Genomic DNA, 15,206 nt, shown 5'->3' on the forward strand with positions numbered 1-15,206 from the left:
GCCTCGGGCCCCGTGGGGCTCGGGCCAGGATGCAGGGCTCTAGATGGATTCATCATGTTTGACAAGCGCATTATCTGATGTACTCAAGCGGCTTCACACTGCACACCAGAGCATTCAGCGCTCACTAGCGCATGCCAGAGCGCTCATGTACTGGCCGGGTCTCACCGCTGATGTGCACAGGATGGTTGAGTCATGCATATCCTGCCAGGAGAAGCTCCCCAGTAACCATAGGGAGCCGCTGCTACCTCATGCAGTGCCAGACCGGCCATGGCAAAAGATACATATTTGATTTTCAAGGTCGCTCCTTCCTTCTGATAGTTAGGCTCAGTTCGCATCAGAGTGGGGATTCAAGATAACTCACTCTAGCCCTCACTACCTTCAGTCCAATGGCTGAGAGAGCCATTGAGTCCGTTAAGCACATGATGAAATGCGCTGCACAGATGGGTGTAGATCCGCATATTGCTCTCCTGAACTTGAGGAACACACCTGTCACCGGTTTGACTTACACGCCTGCTCAGCTTCTCATGGGTCGGGTCCTGCGGTCCAACTTACCCGTTAGTACGGCAGCCCTGCAACCGTCCACCCCCAAAAATGTCCAGGAGGCACTGAAGTACCGTCAGCTGCTGCAGAAGACAGCTTATGACAGGACTGCGTCTCCACTCTCTCTGCTGCGGGAGGGGATGAGAGTATGCATGGAGACAGCTGATGGTTGGAAGCCAGCGACTAGTGAGGATCTGAGATGAACCTGAGTTCTATCCATTCAAGCTCTGTGGATCAATCTTTTGCTGCCTTCTGGTGGCAAGCTGGAGCTGTGACACCAGTTTCTTGGAAATCACATCTCAGAGAAAAGAGAAAGTAAAATACCTGCACAGCCTGTGAAATGATTCACACTAATGAATGACGATTTGAAACAGATTGTAGGCTACCACAGATTATGTAGGTGAATAACCTAATTTCGCAGTCCAGAGCAATTCATTTGTACTTGAAAAAATTGGGCACATAATGAGATTTTCAGGTAAAAGATTGGACTCAATGATTCAGTGCTTGTAGAGGAGTCTACATGTGTCATTTTTTGCTTATAAAAATAGCATTCAGTAGCATTCAGCGATACCAATGTCTTTGTAATTCACCAGTCTGGAGACTTCCAGATGTCTGTAAAATCAAGAGGGGCTTTTGCTGTGATATTTCAATTACATGAAATAAACTGACTGTTCATAATTATTATTTAAAGTGCTGAATTTAATGGGTGTCAATGGGGACATGGCTGATCTACAAGACTGTGGTGGATTTCCTTTAAATCACATGGGTTATCATGGTGAAAGTGAAAGTGCAGAGGGTTAGGGTTGGGGGGGTGGGGGGGTATAAAAGGCTCACTTTCTCTCATCATCATCATCATAACTTGAAGTTCCACTTTGTTGCAGCACCACAACAGCAGAGGTATGGATTTTCTATGATGTTTATCCTCAGGTTTGGTGGGAAAATAGAATATGTGCTATTATGTGCTATTATGTGCTATTGTGTGTCAAAAGTGCCTTTACTTTTCTACTACTGTAAGAGGGATTTTTTTTTCTTTGTACAACTAGTGCTGGTTGTGAACTGGTTAAGATGGGTCATCAAAAGGAAATGGGACCTCTGAGAAACCCTCTTTTTTAGCCCTGCGACAGCACAGGCTCTAAGGATCATAATGTCAGTCGCTGTGTTTGCCACTTTTGGTATGGAATGCCATTTAAGTCGATATTAAATAAATAAATACATAAATAAATAAATATTCCTATGAAATAAATAAATATGCCTATGAAATAAATCCTGAAATAAATAAATGAGGCAATAAATATATAAATAAATGTAAATATAAATATATAAATGAGTCAATATAGTTCAATAAATAAATAAATAGGTTTTTGTTTCAAAATGACGTTTTTCAAAGGACTAATTTTATTTATTTCAGGGGACTTTTATTTCATAATTACACATTTATTTCCCAGCTCTTTTTATTTCCATCTGTTATATTCAAATGAATGGGGCATGGTTATTCAATCAATGGCATTCCATACTTTTGGTCACGTGGGTGAAAGTGTTCTGCAGGGAGTTACATTGCAGACTCTCGATCGGGAAACTGGAGTTCGATTCCCAGCAGGGACGCGTCCACAAAAGTTAATGTCGCTGGTTTGTTAGACTCTGGTTAACTGTTTTTTTTGTCATTATTATTCTGATGTTTAACTAATTTTATTGAGTTCAGTTAGATTTACTTACTATGAGATTTCCCAGTAGGCCTTTGCAAGAGGTATAGCATATTTTATGTACTGTATCAGTTAAAATATATACAGTAGGTGGACCATATTCAGTTTTTGTTTCATCTGTCCTTATGTATTTTCTTTTGATCAAAACATTGAAAGTAACAAAATAGCGTTGACTTTTATTTAATTTTTCTTTCAGTTTACTAAATATTTTTTTACACCCAGACTCTACTAAATATTAAACTAAAAACTTAAATTTAGTTTTAGTTTGGTATCATAAGCTTGGACCTAACAAATACATAAACTAATTGTGGCCATTATGAGCCTACAATATAAATGTTAACAGTGTTGGTTTTAGGAAATGAATAAACTGTTCAAATATTGGACCAAAGTATTTCAAGACAAGTATTTACATATTCTCTATTTTTCTTACTTTCTAGCAATGGGAGGAGGAGATTCCCGACCAGCAACCCCCCCTCCCCCACTTAGTAAGATATGCAAAAACATTTTGTAGGACATTGTTCAAAATTCAATTATGATTAATTAAGCTCACAGAATTCAGTCACAGAAAATGACAAATTCTTGCCTGATGTTAAATAAGTCATTCCTTTCAAATATTGCTTATTGGTACTAAATTGCACATAGGTCTACTATAGTTTCCTATCCCTGTCAGAGATGTTTGGGAGAAAATACTGTGGCGCTATTATTCAAAACAGGCTGTGAAATGATTATAACTTGTGAATTATGATTTCACAGACTGGCCTTTTTGGATATTTGACGAACCCAATTTGGACTCGTTGTTAGTAGGAAGAAGCCTAGCAACGGGATCTCATCAATTCAACCGACAGCTGATTTGGGAGTCAATATTCTCTCCAAGTAAGACAAATTATATATAGGTCCAAAATCGCTGAACCTATCCTCTAACTGTAGTGTAAACATGAACTGGTTTAATTGTAGTGTAAAAATGTTGGAATAATGTTAGTGTAGTCATCTTGTACTGTCATATTGTAAATACTGTGACGCTGTTGTTCAAAACAATGAATGATGGGTTAGGTTTAGGTTTATGAAGTACTCACAGGGCAGCTGACAATTCATCTGAAATATGTGAGCATCACAATAGTGTCTAGTTTAAAATATACACATCATGGTGAAAAGGAAAAGAATAATAGTCTCATAATAAGTTAGAAAACATTATCAAATAAAAAGGCTAACATTTCAGCACATAGCCAAGTCAAAACAAGAAACAAAAACTGCACCAAAATATGAGCAAATGTATCCACATACAGTATATACCTGCATATGTATGCACACACCTATACATACGTAAATATATATACACATACCAATTTGTATACTTATGAAGGGAAGCTGTGTCAACTGAGCGATGACCAGAATGGCTCCCAAACTGGACACATAATGATGTCTTCAGTTTAATGATTTGGACTCAATGATTCAACACTTGTACATGAGTCTTGTGTCATTTTTAGCTTATGGAAATAGCTAATATACTTGCAGTTTCCTCTCAACTTTAACACACTTTAGTTATATTGTTTTTGCTATTTCAATTTAGCCTACTAAAATATTTTTTACACCTAGACTCCACTGAATAATAAACTAAATTTAAAACAAAACATTAAAGGTATTCAGTCTCACAGTTGGTTTGAGGCAATGAATAAACTGTTATTATATATTACTTATTATATATTACTGACCTCCAACCCCCCACCATCTCCTAGTAAGATATGCAAAAACTCCTTACAGAACATTGCTCAAAATTCAATTATGAATATCATTCACAGAAAATGACAAATGCTTGCATGATGATGTTGATAAAGTTATTTATTTGAAATATTGCTTACATCTTAATCAACATCTGCAATTTTTTTCTCAGCTTTTAGTGAACCATGGAGGAGAATCCAATGGGGGTAAGTAAGTGTAAACTTAACAAAGTGTGTGTGGTGCCACTGTGCCCTTAATGTGTGTGTCTTAACATGGAACTGAACACAGAACTAAATACATTTTTACTGTCTCAGTAACATCCTGGTTAACTTAACAGTTGTCTGTGACAACTGATAGCTACGCCTTAGATATATGCACCATTTGTAACATTTAAAGTAAACATATTTTAACAGCGACAAAGCGAGAGATCTGCAGTATATGAAGGATTACCAACCTCACAACGAAGAGGCCCAACATCTCAGAATCCTGCTTCATGGGCCAGTTGGTGCTGGAAAGTCCAGTTTCATCAACTCTGTCAACAATGTCATGCAAGGCAGAATGACAAATGCAGCTTTGGTGGATTCAACATCTGGTGACAGTTTCACCAAAAAAGTAAGATAAGATAAGACGAGATGTACTTTATTGTGATGGAGAAGGACTCATGATACATGCAAACTATGATGATGTGTGAAGATGTGAAGTACACAGCATTCATCATTCATACAAACATGCATACATACTGTACATCATCATACAATCACACATACAGTATGTATAATTGACATACATATTCCGGGGGGCGTAAGTGTCTAGAAGAAATATTGAGGTAGCCTTCATTAGCCTGATAGCATTTTTGCACATTAGCATAGGCTTATGTAATAATTTGTTTGCAAATTAGTTAGGTAGTAGCCATACTTAAAGCCCACACAAATGGGGCTTCTGTGTAATTGTATGACTTAGCTAGATAAATAATGAGCATGGCTGGACAGCTGAGCGGGCCCTGGCATCCAGATGAAGCTGCCAGTCAAGCCAGCAGGGCCAGGCAGACTTTGCTTAGCCTAGGATATGTGGACTGCTGAGTTGGCCACAGCAGTGCAGTTGATTGCGTGGATAAACTAAAAAACAGCCATCCCTGTTTCATTATGTATTTCATGTAATTTAAAACTTGACAAAGAACCATCTGTGATAACTGACTACCATGCATCATGCACCACCAAATTACAAACTGTGTAAGGCCACCAGTCAATAGATGGCAGCATTGTGATAAAAACAGCACTTTCCTCCATATGTGTTTTACAGTACACAACCTACAAAATCCAAAAAGGAAACCCCAGAACCTTTTACTCTTTCATCTTCAATGACATCATGGGTCTTGAGAAAGACACTAACAAAGGAGTCCGTGCAGAAGACATCAAACTGGCCATGAAGGGACGTATGAGAGATGGTTACAAGGTAAAATTACTGCATTCTTTCAACTCTGACATCATTCAGGCAAATAATCCAGTTCTGTGATCTGTCTTGCATTAAATAATTTTGTTCATAGAAAAATACATAACAGATACTCTGTTTATATACAAGTATCATTATTTAACTGGAGTTTGCATTCTTTTCCAGTTCAATCCTATATCTACACTGTCAAATAAAGACCAAGGCTACAACAGTTGCCCCACTGTGGATGACAAAGTTCATGTTCTGGTGTGTGTCATACCTGCTGATGCAGTATCTCTATTGAGTGATGAAGTCGTTGGGAAGATGAGGGACATCAGAGTAGCAGCCAGTGACATGGGTAAGAGCAAACATCAGGGTGTTTATTGCTTTGTGTGTGCAGTCTTGGTGCAACATTGGATTCTGTGAATGTTACCAAATTCCCTGAAAAACATATTAAAGGACTGAGTAGGTTTCTGTTCTGTATCTGCAGGGATTCCCCAACTGGCTATTCTCACCAAAATTGATGAAGCCTGTCCTGAGGTCAATAAAAGTATAACAAATGTGTATAAGAGCAAGGGCTTTAAGAAAAAGGTGAGTGTCTGAAGGTGATTTTGTAATAGATTGTACCAGTTAGAATATAATTTTGCTTTACAGTCAAGAGATCTTAGTATTTGAGCAAACAAACCTCCTGAAATGAACTGAAATGTTGTTTCTTTCAACTTAGATGGAGGAATTCAGTTCAAAGCTGGATATTCCACTGAACTGCATCTTTCCTGTGAAGAACTACAGCTCAGAAATCTGCTTAGATGACGACATTGATTCGCTGATACTGTGTGCACTGAGACAGATGATTGACGTTGGAGAAGACTTCCTCAACACTATGTAAACCTTGACTGCAGCATGAACAAAGACAGCTCAACTGCATAATATAGCTGACATGTCATTGTACTTCACCTCATTGAATTAAGTATGAACAAGGTGTTGACAGATCAGGTACAATAACACCACCTGGATGTGCCCAGAGTGGGACTGTATCACTCACTCCATGTTTTATGACTTTTGTTTTATGGAGATTGTTGTTATGCATTGTTGACTGAGGTGGTGATTCATGGTGTTTACTGCCATTTATATAAAACCACAATAAACAAAGATAATTGGAATTGGAACGCTGTGTCTATTTCTTCTTCTTTGCTTTTTTTTAATTTTTAATTTTTTTATTCACTCTACTCCCTGTAGTAGACTAACTTGTGATGCCTAATGGAATTCCTGACGGATTCAGGAAGCCATATCCCTCCTCCCACAGGATATGTTTGAACTTCCTCAGGGTCCTTATAGAAATATTGTGGGTTTTTTTCACAGAGATTAGGCGTCGATAGTGTGCAATGATTTGGAAAAAATCAAAATGCCGGTGTATATGAAGTGTTACATAGACACAGTGGGACCACAGTAAAATGATGGAATAAGGCTTAAAGCAACCTCAAAAAACAAATTGGGGAATTAAATGGACCTTCATGGTGACAAGGCAATCTTAATGTATATCCTTAACTCCGTCACTTGTGGTGCATTGATTGTTAGATTAGGAACATAGATAGTTTGATTTAACTATCTTATAAGTCAAACTTTTGAACTCAAATGTAATTTCTCAGACACCACTAGTTCAATTTTGACAAAACTTGGAGGAATGATGCATTTTGGCACTGAGTTCTTGCATTTGAAAAATACACGGATTAGCCTGACGGAGGCGCTACAATTACAGGTCAAAATTTATATTATCATTTCTCTTGTATCTTCATATATTTTCTGATGCGATTGTCTACTTATTAGCCTTACAAAATAAAATAATTTTAATAAGACCTATTGCCATTTATACTTCTGGTAGGCCATATGTTTACAATCTGTCAGTGCAAATAAAAATTCATCTTTATAGGGTACGTTGTCAGCAAGATCATGACGTCATCACGTGATCTGGTCAACAACTCAGCTGTTGTGATGATGCCTTCATGTGCTGGCGGAAATAGTACAATTAAATGTTACTGCACATGGACGACCCAGCAAAGTGTTAAGTGGGACTGGAAAATACTTGCTGAGATATGACGTTTAGAAAGCATTGTAGCCGCGTTGACAGTTAATGGTAAAAGTGATGTATTTGTGTATTATTGTATAGGCCCATTACAGTTTGGCATATGTAAACAGTTCGTATAGTTGTGTGTGTCTATTTTTATTCTATGTTCAACTTGCAATTGTCAAACACTTTTGCTTTTAATAAAGTAGCCTAAATGAAAAATAATGATGTGCATTTTCTTCATTTTGCTGGTGTAGCACAAAATAGCTCTGTGGCACTTGACTTATAACATAATCGAACAGACACCAAAAAACAAACAAAAAAAGAAAAACAAAACAGTGTCATTGTCATTACGACCAAGAGCATTTACTGAGCGACCGGTCGTATTTGGAGCTTCGAGGAACACTTGAAGGCAGCAGGAGACGAAGTAAGCAAAAAAAAAAAAAAAAAAAAAGAGAGAGGAAGAAATCCACGTAGCCTAGCTTGTATCGGATGCATGTAATAGTATAGTCATTGAATATCTCAATGTGTGCGGTTATTTGAAGAAACGCTGCATTCAGTAAGAGGATACCGGTGTTCATACTGGCGGGGTAAAGCGGAATAATTCACACTGGTCCTATTTGTTGAAAGCAGAGGAAGAAAATGGAGCTGGAGGACGGAGTTGTGTACCAGGACGACCCAGGGACATCAGCGATGATGTCGGAGCGGGTATCGGGCCTGGCCAACTCCATCTACCGCGAGTTTGAGAGGCTTATCGGTAAATACGACGAGGATGTGGTGAAGGAGCTGATGCCGCTGGTCGTGGCCGTGCTGGAAAACCTGGATTCAGTGTTCGCGGAAAACCAGGAGCACGAAGTGGAGCTAGAGCTGCTGAAGGAGGACAACGAGCAGCTCATCACCCAGTACGAGAGGGAGAAAGCACTAAGGAAACATGCAGAGGAGGTGAGTTTAGGAGCGGACAGCACCCGACACTGGAGAGGTAAAAATATGTGCAGCATCCTTTCAGGAGGAATGAAGGCCGCGTCAGGTGATTCTCCTCCCAGCATCAGCGGTGAAATATGCACGTGGCGACGTAGCAGCCTATCCGTCCTTCCATGTTGTTCAGTAGGGATGTAAACAAGACACTAGCATGGCTAACGTCAGCTCCATAGGTAATGCAACTGTAGTGGCCCTGTTGTATGACTCAGCTAGTCGGTGTTGGCTAGCAAGATGGTTAATGATGTAACCCTGGCCCTTTGTGTCATGCCATAGCTAAGTTATAAGGGGATGCGAGGCAAGAGGTTGCTTACCCACTGCCTTAAACTTTCATCCTGAATGCTGGCCTGAAAAAAAAAGAAACAGCATTCCAATATGCGTAAAATGTAATTTCCACGTGATACGTCTCTGTTGTTCTATAACCGCCTCTTTGCCCATTGCATCAGCAAGTTAAGTCATGTCTGAGTACCGTGAGACCCTGACTGAAGAAACAGCAGGTGAAGTGACTCAGCGTTGTGGGCCATCCCTGGATGACAAGGAAAAGGGGACAACACAAGCCCGGGAAAGGAGGAGTGAGACAAACAATAGGACATGGCAGACTGACTAACTCTGTCCTGGTGTTGAAATTCATTAGCAGGAGCTTGTCATGTATCAGACAGATTTACAGAAATGACAGTCTCAAAACTACACACCACAGCCTTGCCCAGGTTATCCCTAGGGTATGCATAATTTCCATGGGCCCCACTGCCACCATTTGACCATTCACCATTGTACATAGTGCATCTGCCCCATCAAGTACCCACTACATGAAATCATACTAAAAATTGGTCAGTGTACAACCATTGAAGATAACAAAGAAAGTATGCAAATTAGTATGAGGGCAAATTAACAATTACATTACAAATGTACATTACAAACATGCAAACCTGGGTATTTCAGGGTGCTGGTTGTCCCTGGCCCCAGGGTGCCCAGCATGCCTCCAGGCATGACAACTGCCCCTAAAGCAGCTATCCAAAACATGCAGCCCAAATGCACCTTAATGCTGTTTTTATTGAAAGATCAAGCTAACGTATTGAGATCAATGTAAACACACTGTGGCTGAGTTTCGTACCATGGGTCTAATCTGGAAGACCAGCATAGTCTCTGTTTTGCATTAATTCAGTCTATTTGACACAATAAGCACAGCACACTGAAGAAGATAGCTGAATAAAGACGTCCACCACAAATTATTGTTTTATAGCTACAGATGTTGCACTTTTGGCCTTTACAAAATGATTTCGTTAAACAAAAGCACAGGTGAATTCTGCCTTGTGCTTAAATATGAACAGTGGTTCTGTTTGATTGATGAACACTATGCAGACAGATTTATTTATTGCAGTCAAGGGTGCAGTCCTTTTGGCAACTTTACACAGATTAACTATGTCTTCTTTATTATTGTATTGGTGACACTTTATTTTGCCACTTTCAAAGTGCTCTTGCTAATCAGTGAAGCGTGTGGCATAAATTCAATATATCTAAGCCATGCTGCATTCACACAAGACATTCAAGCTTCATTTTGAGTAAGGATTGTGAGCGTCCTTTTTTAAGGCTCACTATGCTGAGCAACGAATACATTTATGATTGATGAGTATATGACAAGTATGATTTAGGTTGGGGTAGAATGTGACCAGAGATTTTTAGAAGCCTGCCTTAGTTATGCTAGGGTTAAATAATCGATCAAATCTGGGTTCCTCATAAATTGATTATTAATCCTGTGACCCATTGCTGAATTCCTACTCTTGCAGGTTCTTACTTATTAATAAGTACTTTTTGTTGTGTGTAATCTGTTCAGTCTGGGGATGCACTGATACTGGTAGCGTATATCAGGCCAATCCTAGCAAAAATAAGTATAAGTTTTAAAGAGTGTTACCAAAATTCACATTTGATACCAAAAGCTGTGCGGAACATGTTAGAAATCAAAGCAAATATTTTCCTTTTTCACACATAGAAGGATGTTAAATCTTTCTTACATAGAAAATTGATTTTCTACGTAATTGTTTGTCCAGTGACCATAACTAGTGGTTTAAATCTATATTGTTCACTAAAAGTAATGGATATGAGGGTAAATCAGTGTCTGCTGCTACATACAGTAAAGTTTAGTACTCAGAATAGGTATCAGCAACTGAAAGGGTGATATAGGTACGTTCGTAGGTGAGCCTCTCTCTCTTCTCCCTTGATCAGACATGAGTCAGAGATGTTGAAGCCGATGCCATGGTGTGTGTGTGTGCCAGTGATCTTTTTGGCTAAGACACTGCCCATGATGTGCATGTTTTGGATGTGTGAATCTGCTCCCTACTGGCCTTCAGCCTCTGTGTGAAGGGCGATCGGATGTGACTCGGACCATCTGTCAAGGCCTGCTTCATCTTGGGCTCAGGGCATCGGGACAGACACTGGCCCAGCATGTGGCGGCGATGCAGACCCCTCCGTACAGGCAGTGACACTGAAACAGCGCAACAGCCAGGCACACAAACACACTCATACACGCGCCCACACGCACCCACTGACACAAATACTGTATCAGTTCCCTGGGAGAGATCCTTTGTCCCCCCCCCCCCCCCGAAGAGGAGGGAGCAGGAGCCTGGTCGTGGGTTGGAGAGGAGAGGTATTACTTCCAGGTCATGTGATCCTTTGTCACAAATTGACAGCGAGAGAAAGTCCCTCAAGTGCCAGTCTTGGGTTTGGTGTCACAACATAAACCGTCCCCCACTTTACCAGCGTAGTTTAGGGTGTCATGTGTCTCTCGGGGGAAAGTCTAAAGTAGAAATAAGATGATCAGTTCAAGCTTCCACATGTATTGACTTTATTAGCCTGGATTTCCCTCTCATTGCTACCTAACACATCATAGATTTCACAGCAGGTGACTGTGGTTGGGTACAGAAATATAACAGAAAGAGAAGAGAAAGTAGCATCATACTCCCTGCTGGATTATTTTTGCAAGCTTGTTTCTCTGATTTAATTTGAAGGCAAGGCCAAACATAAAACAGTATATTTTACTAATGATATTGATGATCAGAGTGGTATTAAATTTCAGGCATACAGCCGTCTTGATAATCTAGGCTAATTAGTAGCTCTTCTCCAGTTTCTCATTGGTCCACAAAGTGTATAGTGGCTGCTATTCTTGATTCTGCACATGGTTGTATGCTAGGGCTGGGCGATATGATTGAAATCAATATCACGATAATCATAAGGATTTTTCTCTATCAATATATATCACGATATGGTTCATGTATGCAAAATCACGTTAAATAATCAAATTAATGTTCATCTCATTGAACCGAATGGTAATGTTAGATGTGATGTCAAACAAAACAAATATTCAAATAATATTCCTTTCATACCTCATTTTATGAGAGTTTTTAAGTAAAATTTGCTTGTCATCATCAATTTAGACAGCAGAAATGTATGTCACGATATTAAAATATCTTAATGTCATCACGATATGATTCCACTGAAAGACGATAAACGATAATATTGAATTATTGCCCAGCCCTGTTGTATACTGTTGATTATTGCTCCTTACGGCCATGGGATTGCTCCTATTGTTGTCTATCTTCTTTATACAGTATATCCTCATATTTCACTCTTAAATATGCTTGTTTAATTTGAAATGAAATAATTCTACACTGTAGACAAAATCAGCTCTCAAAGTTGGGCAGACATGAGTGAAAACCCTACAATAGCCACTTCAGAGCGACTAATGTGTTTTTGATAATTTGCCATGACAACTGAGTATGGCCACATTATTTTGAATTTTACAGTCATATAGAGGCAAGCAATCTGTAACATGAGCTTGCTCACAGACTTGCGTGTACAAGTACATTCAGGCTCGTGCGTCTAGAGGAAGGAGGGCAGCCGGATCAGGGCCTCGCTGGCTCAGCTGGACAGGATGTGGAGGCTGATACACACTCTCCCGCTCAGTGGTCTGCCCAGAAGGAAACTGGGGAGGAACCAGAAATTGAACAAAAGACTCCAAGATCCTGCCCCTCCAATCCCAATTCAGACAGTTTCATGTCCTGTCAGTTTCTGTCTGTTAAGTTCTGTCATGTTGTTGTGAACACAATAACTCAAGTACAATAGGCTACATGATAGAAACTTCATACTCACACCACAGGTTCCACCTATAGAGAAGATGATCTGATTAGATTTTGGAGCACCTTGTTGCATAAACTTGCATATTAATGAGGAAAAACTGATCTCTCAGTACCTTAATGAGCTCAAATGAATACTGTCTGTGTTGTATGTGAAGACAATAATGTTGACATAGAAATATTTGCTAATTAATGCATTGGTTACCTTAATGACTTCATCAGCACAGTTGGTTATGTTTAATATATCATGATGGTTATGGTGGGAAATGAAGCAGCTCAAGTGCCTCTTGTTTCTTAAAAAGGATGTGAATGTGTGGGTGGCCCTGAATGATCATCTAACTCCCTTCTGATGTCTGATACGTTATTGCTCTGCGTTGCTGGTACTGTGGCACAAAAGTGCGGCTAGATCTACTAAATTTACTAAGAGCCTAAGTGTGTGTGTGTGTGTGTGTGTGAGAGAGAGAGAGAAAGTGTTATGGCTGTTTTTTATTCTTTAATTATATCACATTTTTTTGATGATGGAGAATCAGATGTGTTTTTGTATAGCCTGTTCCCTGTTCCCCTCACTGTGACAGCCAGGCCAAGTCACCACACAGTCAGTGTATGCTTCAATGGCAATATGTGGAGTGTCTGTGGAGTAACGTGGGTGAGGTGATAACAATCCCACAGCACATGCTGTTGTGTGTTTCCTTTATAGAGGTAATCCTCAAGTTCCTCATTATTGTAATGTTTTTTATTTTGGTGATATCTTTGGTGCGAAGTGGCATTGCTGTGGTGTTTTTGCACTGCACTTCCCAGAGATCACTTCACAATGAAACAGTGTCTCCAGTACTGTGACGTCTTTTTCCTTGGAATGTCTTTTGCTGAGGTTTGAGTTTCTGTCTCTTCTTTTGTCTGTTCCACCATGGTGACTAGTGCTGCTCATGATAGCTATCCAGTTCTTCTATTTATTCCAAACAAACAGCTGTTGCTGGAAATATAAAATGCCTGGGAAAGACCTACTCAACACCGGGTGTTTAGAATGGGAAATGTAAAAGCTTTCCTGAACTGGGCATAGGTTCAATAACTATTGTGTTAATAAAGAATGGGAGTAGCAAAACGTTTATTTATACGGAAATATGGCAGATTATTACTTTAAACAACAACAGACCAACAATGACAGTCAAGCTTTGATGGGTTTTGGGTACAGTGATAGAGAGTCTGACCAAGCTTTGTGTGTGTGTGTGTGTGTGTGTACGTGTGCGCGTGCTGTGCATGTGCAAATTTCTGTCTGTGTATCCTTGAGCAGAAGTTTATTGAGTTTGAAGACACTCAGGAACAGGAGAAGAAGGACCTGCAGAGCCATGTGGACAGAATGGAGTCCCACTCTCGACAGCTGGAACTCAAGATCAAGAACTATGCAGACCAGAGTAAGTCAGTAACACACACACACACACAATTTAAACATCAGCTCTTGCACAGACACATTATCTTGCTCCCATGTCCGTGATTCCTCCCACAATCTCCATTCTCCATACAGTGTTTAGGAGAAACCCCCATTCACGGATATCAAACCCCCAGTATGCCCACAGTATGATGCATTTAGTTTGTTTCTGTGTGCTAGGCTTTTCCTCTTTTCACTCTGCCTCTGGCTTCTTTAGCCTTTTCTGTCTCTGACTGATTGGTCCCTTTTTCTGCTTTCTTTCTCCTTTGCTTCCTCTCATCCCCCCACTGATTTTGATGTCTTCCTCGTATCTCACTCATGCTTCCTTTCTCCTTCTCTCTATTATGCACACACACACACACACACACATACTCCCACACACACACACACACACACACACACTCACTTTCTCTCTCTCTGCGGGGGTAACAGTAATGGGATTATAAGATTGCTGTTACTCCCATCCTCTTAACACGGCAGTGCATTACCGCCCATCTTATTGGTGGATTAAGGAATGGAGCAACATGATTGGCTCATATATTCCGTCTTGTGGGAAGTAATGGATCCACAGAATGGTCGGTCCAGTTTCTAGTGGCAAAGCAACACAGCTGGTTAAAGTGAAGCATTCATTCGCATTCGGCCATTAGGGGGAGGGAAATGCCAGTGTGAATGCCAGCGTCTGCCTGCTTTGCCACCCTCTCTTGTTTTTGCCGTGCCTAACCTTTGGCTGAAGCATAACAGCAGCCAACAAGCCAACAGAAGTAGCTCTCTGGCTTCCTCATCCAGGAAAAACAAGTGTAGATGATGACTACAGCTTACACTATGTCTGTGATTACTCAGTTCCATTGTCAAGCGCCTTCTGACCAGTAGAGGTAGTTCACTGTTTCCACTCTTCAGGGAAATGTGGATCCTTACAGCATAAACGCTCTGTGCAAGTAGTCAGTGATTTCATCCACATGAGTTCGCCGTCAGTGAGCCACACTGCCCCTCTGCCACGCCCAGTGGATGATAAATCATTAATGGGTTGTTATGTTGCTGCACCTGGGCTGACTGCCCCCAGGCATTCCCCATGCAGGACAGAGTCCACAGCTACTGTAGTGTTTATACTGTATATATGGATTGTAAATAAGGCCACTGCTAGCAGCAGATCAATGTTCTTTGGGAATGATAGTATAGCTCATATTTTTGTGTAGAAGCCATTCCCATAGCTGATCACAATGGGGCTAGACCACTAG

The 15,206-nt window shown here is 40.2% G+C and overlaps 2 protein-coding genes across 3 annotated transcripts in view; both read left to right on the forward strand.

The window, feature by feature from the left end:
• The first annotated feature begins 1,410 nt into the window (after positions 1–1,410).
• Positions 1,411–7,363, forward strand: LOC139643473 (interferon-induced protein 44-like). The gene is made up of 9 exons (XM_071518621.1): positions 1,411–1,437; positions 2,678–2,725; positions 2,994–3,113; positions 4,129–4,162; positions 4,370–4,568; positions 5,256–5,408; positions 5,571–5,742; positions 5,875–5,975; positions 6,109–7,363. Exons 2-9 carry the CDS (start codon positions 2,680–2,682, stop codon positions 6,268–6,270), a joined length of 987 nt encoding a protein of 328 aa, XP_071374722.1. The 5' UTR covers positions 1,411–1,437; positions 2,678–2,679; the 3' UTR covers positions 6,271–7,363.
• Positions 7,364–7,908: 545 nt separating this feature from the next.
• The window catches only part of LOC139643468 (C-Jun-amino-terminal kinase-interacting protein 4-like), a 31,360-nt gene continuing 24,062 nt past the window's right edge, over positions 7,909–15,206 (forward strand). For both annotated transcript variants that reach the window (XM_071518615.1, XM_071518616.1), the window contains exons 1-2: positions 7,909–8,388; positions 13,837–13,957. In XM_071518615.1, coding sequence (XP_071374716.1) covers positions 8,089–8,388; positions 13,837–13,957 — 421 coding nt within the window. In that variant the 5' untranslated portion in view covers positions 7,909–8,088. The remainder of the gene's footprint in view (positions 8,389–13,836; positions 13,958–15,206) is intronic.

The sequence above is a fragment of the Centroberyx affinis genome, unplaced genomic scaffold (genome assembly GCF_046629955.1).
Source record: "Centroberyx affinis isolate AG114_WGS23_722 - 3 ecotype Tasmania unplaced genomic scaffold, CSIRO-AGI_Caff_v1 ptg000616l_1, whole genome shotgun sequence".
NCBI lineage: Eukaryota > Metazoa > Chordata > Actinopteri > Beryciformes > Berycidae > Centroberyx > Centroberyx affinis.

What these genes read in the sequence shown, in the direction of transcription:
- LOC139643473 (XM_071518621.1), top strand. Translation starts at nt 2,680, where the DNA reads ATGGGAGGAGGAGATTCCCGACCAGCAACCCCCCCTCCCCCACTTA. An exon ending in GTATGAGAGATGGTTACAAG is followed by an intron (nt 5,409 to 5,570) that starts GTAAAATTACTG and finishes ATTCTTTTCCAG; the next exon opens with TTCAATCCTATATCTACACT. An exon ending in GCAAGGGCTTTAAGAAAAAG is followed by an intron (nt 5,976 to 6,108) that starts GTGAGTGTCTGA and finishes CTTTCAACTTAG; the next exon opens with ATGGAGGAATTCAGTTCAAA.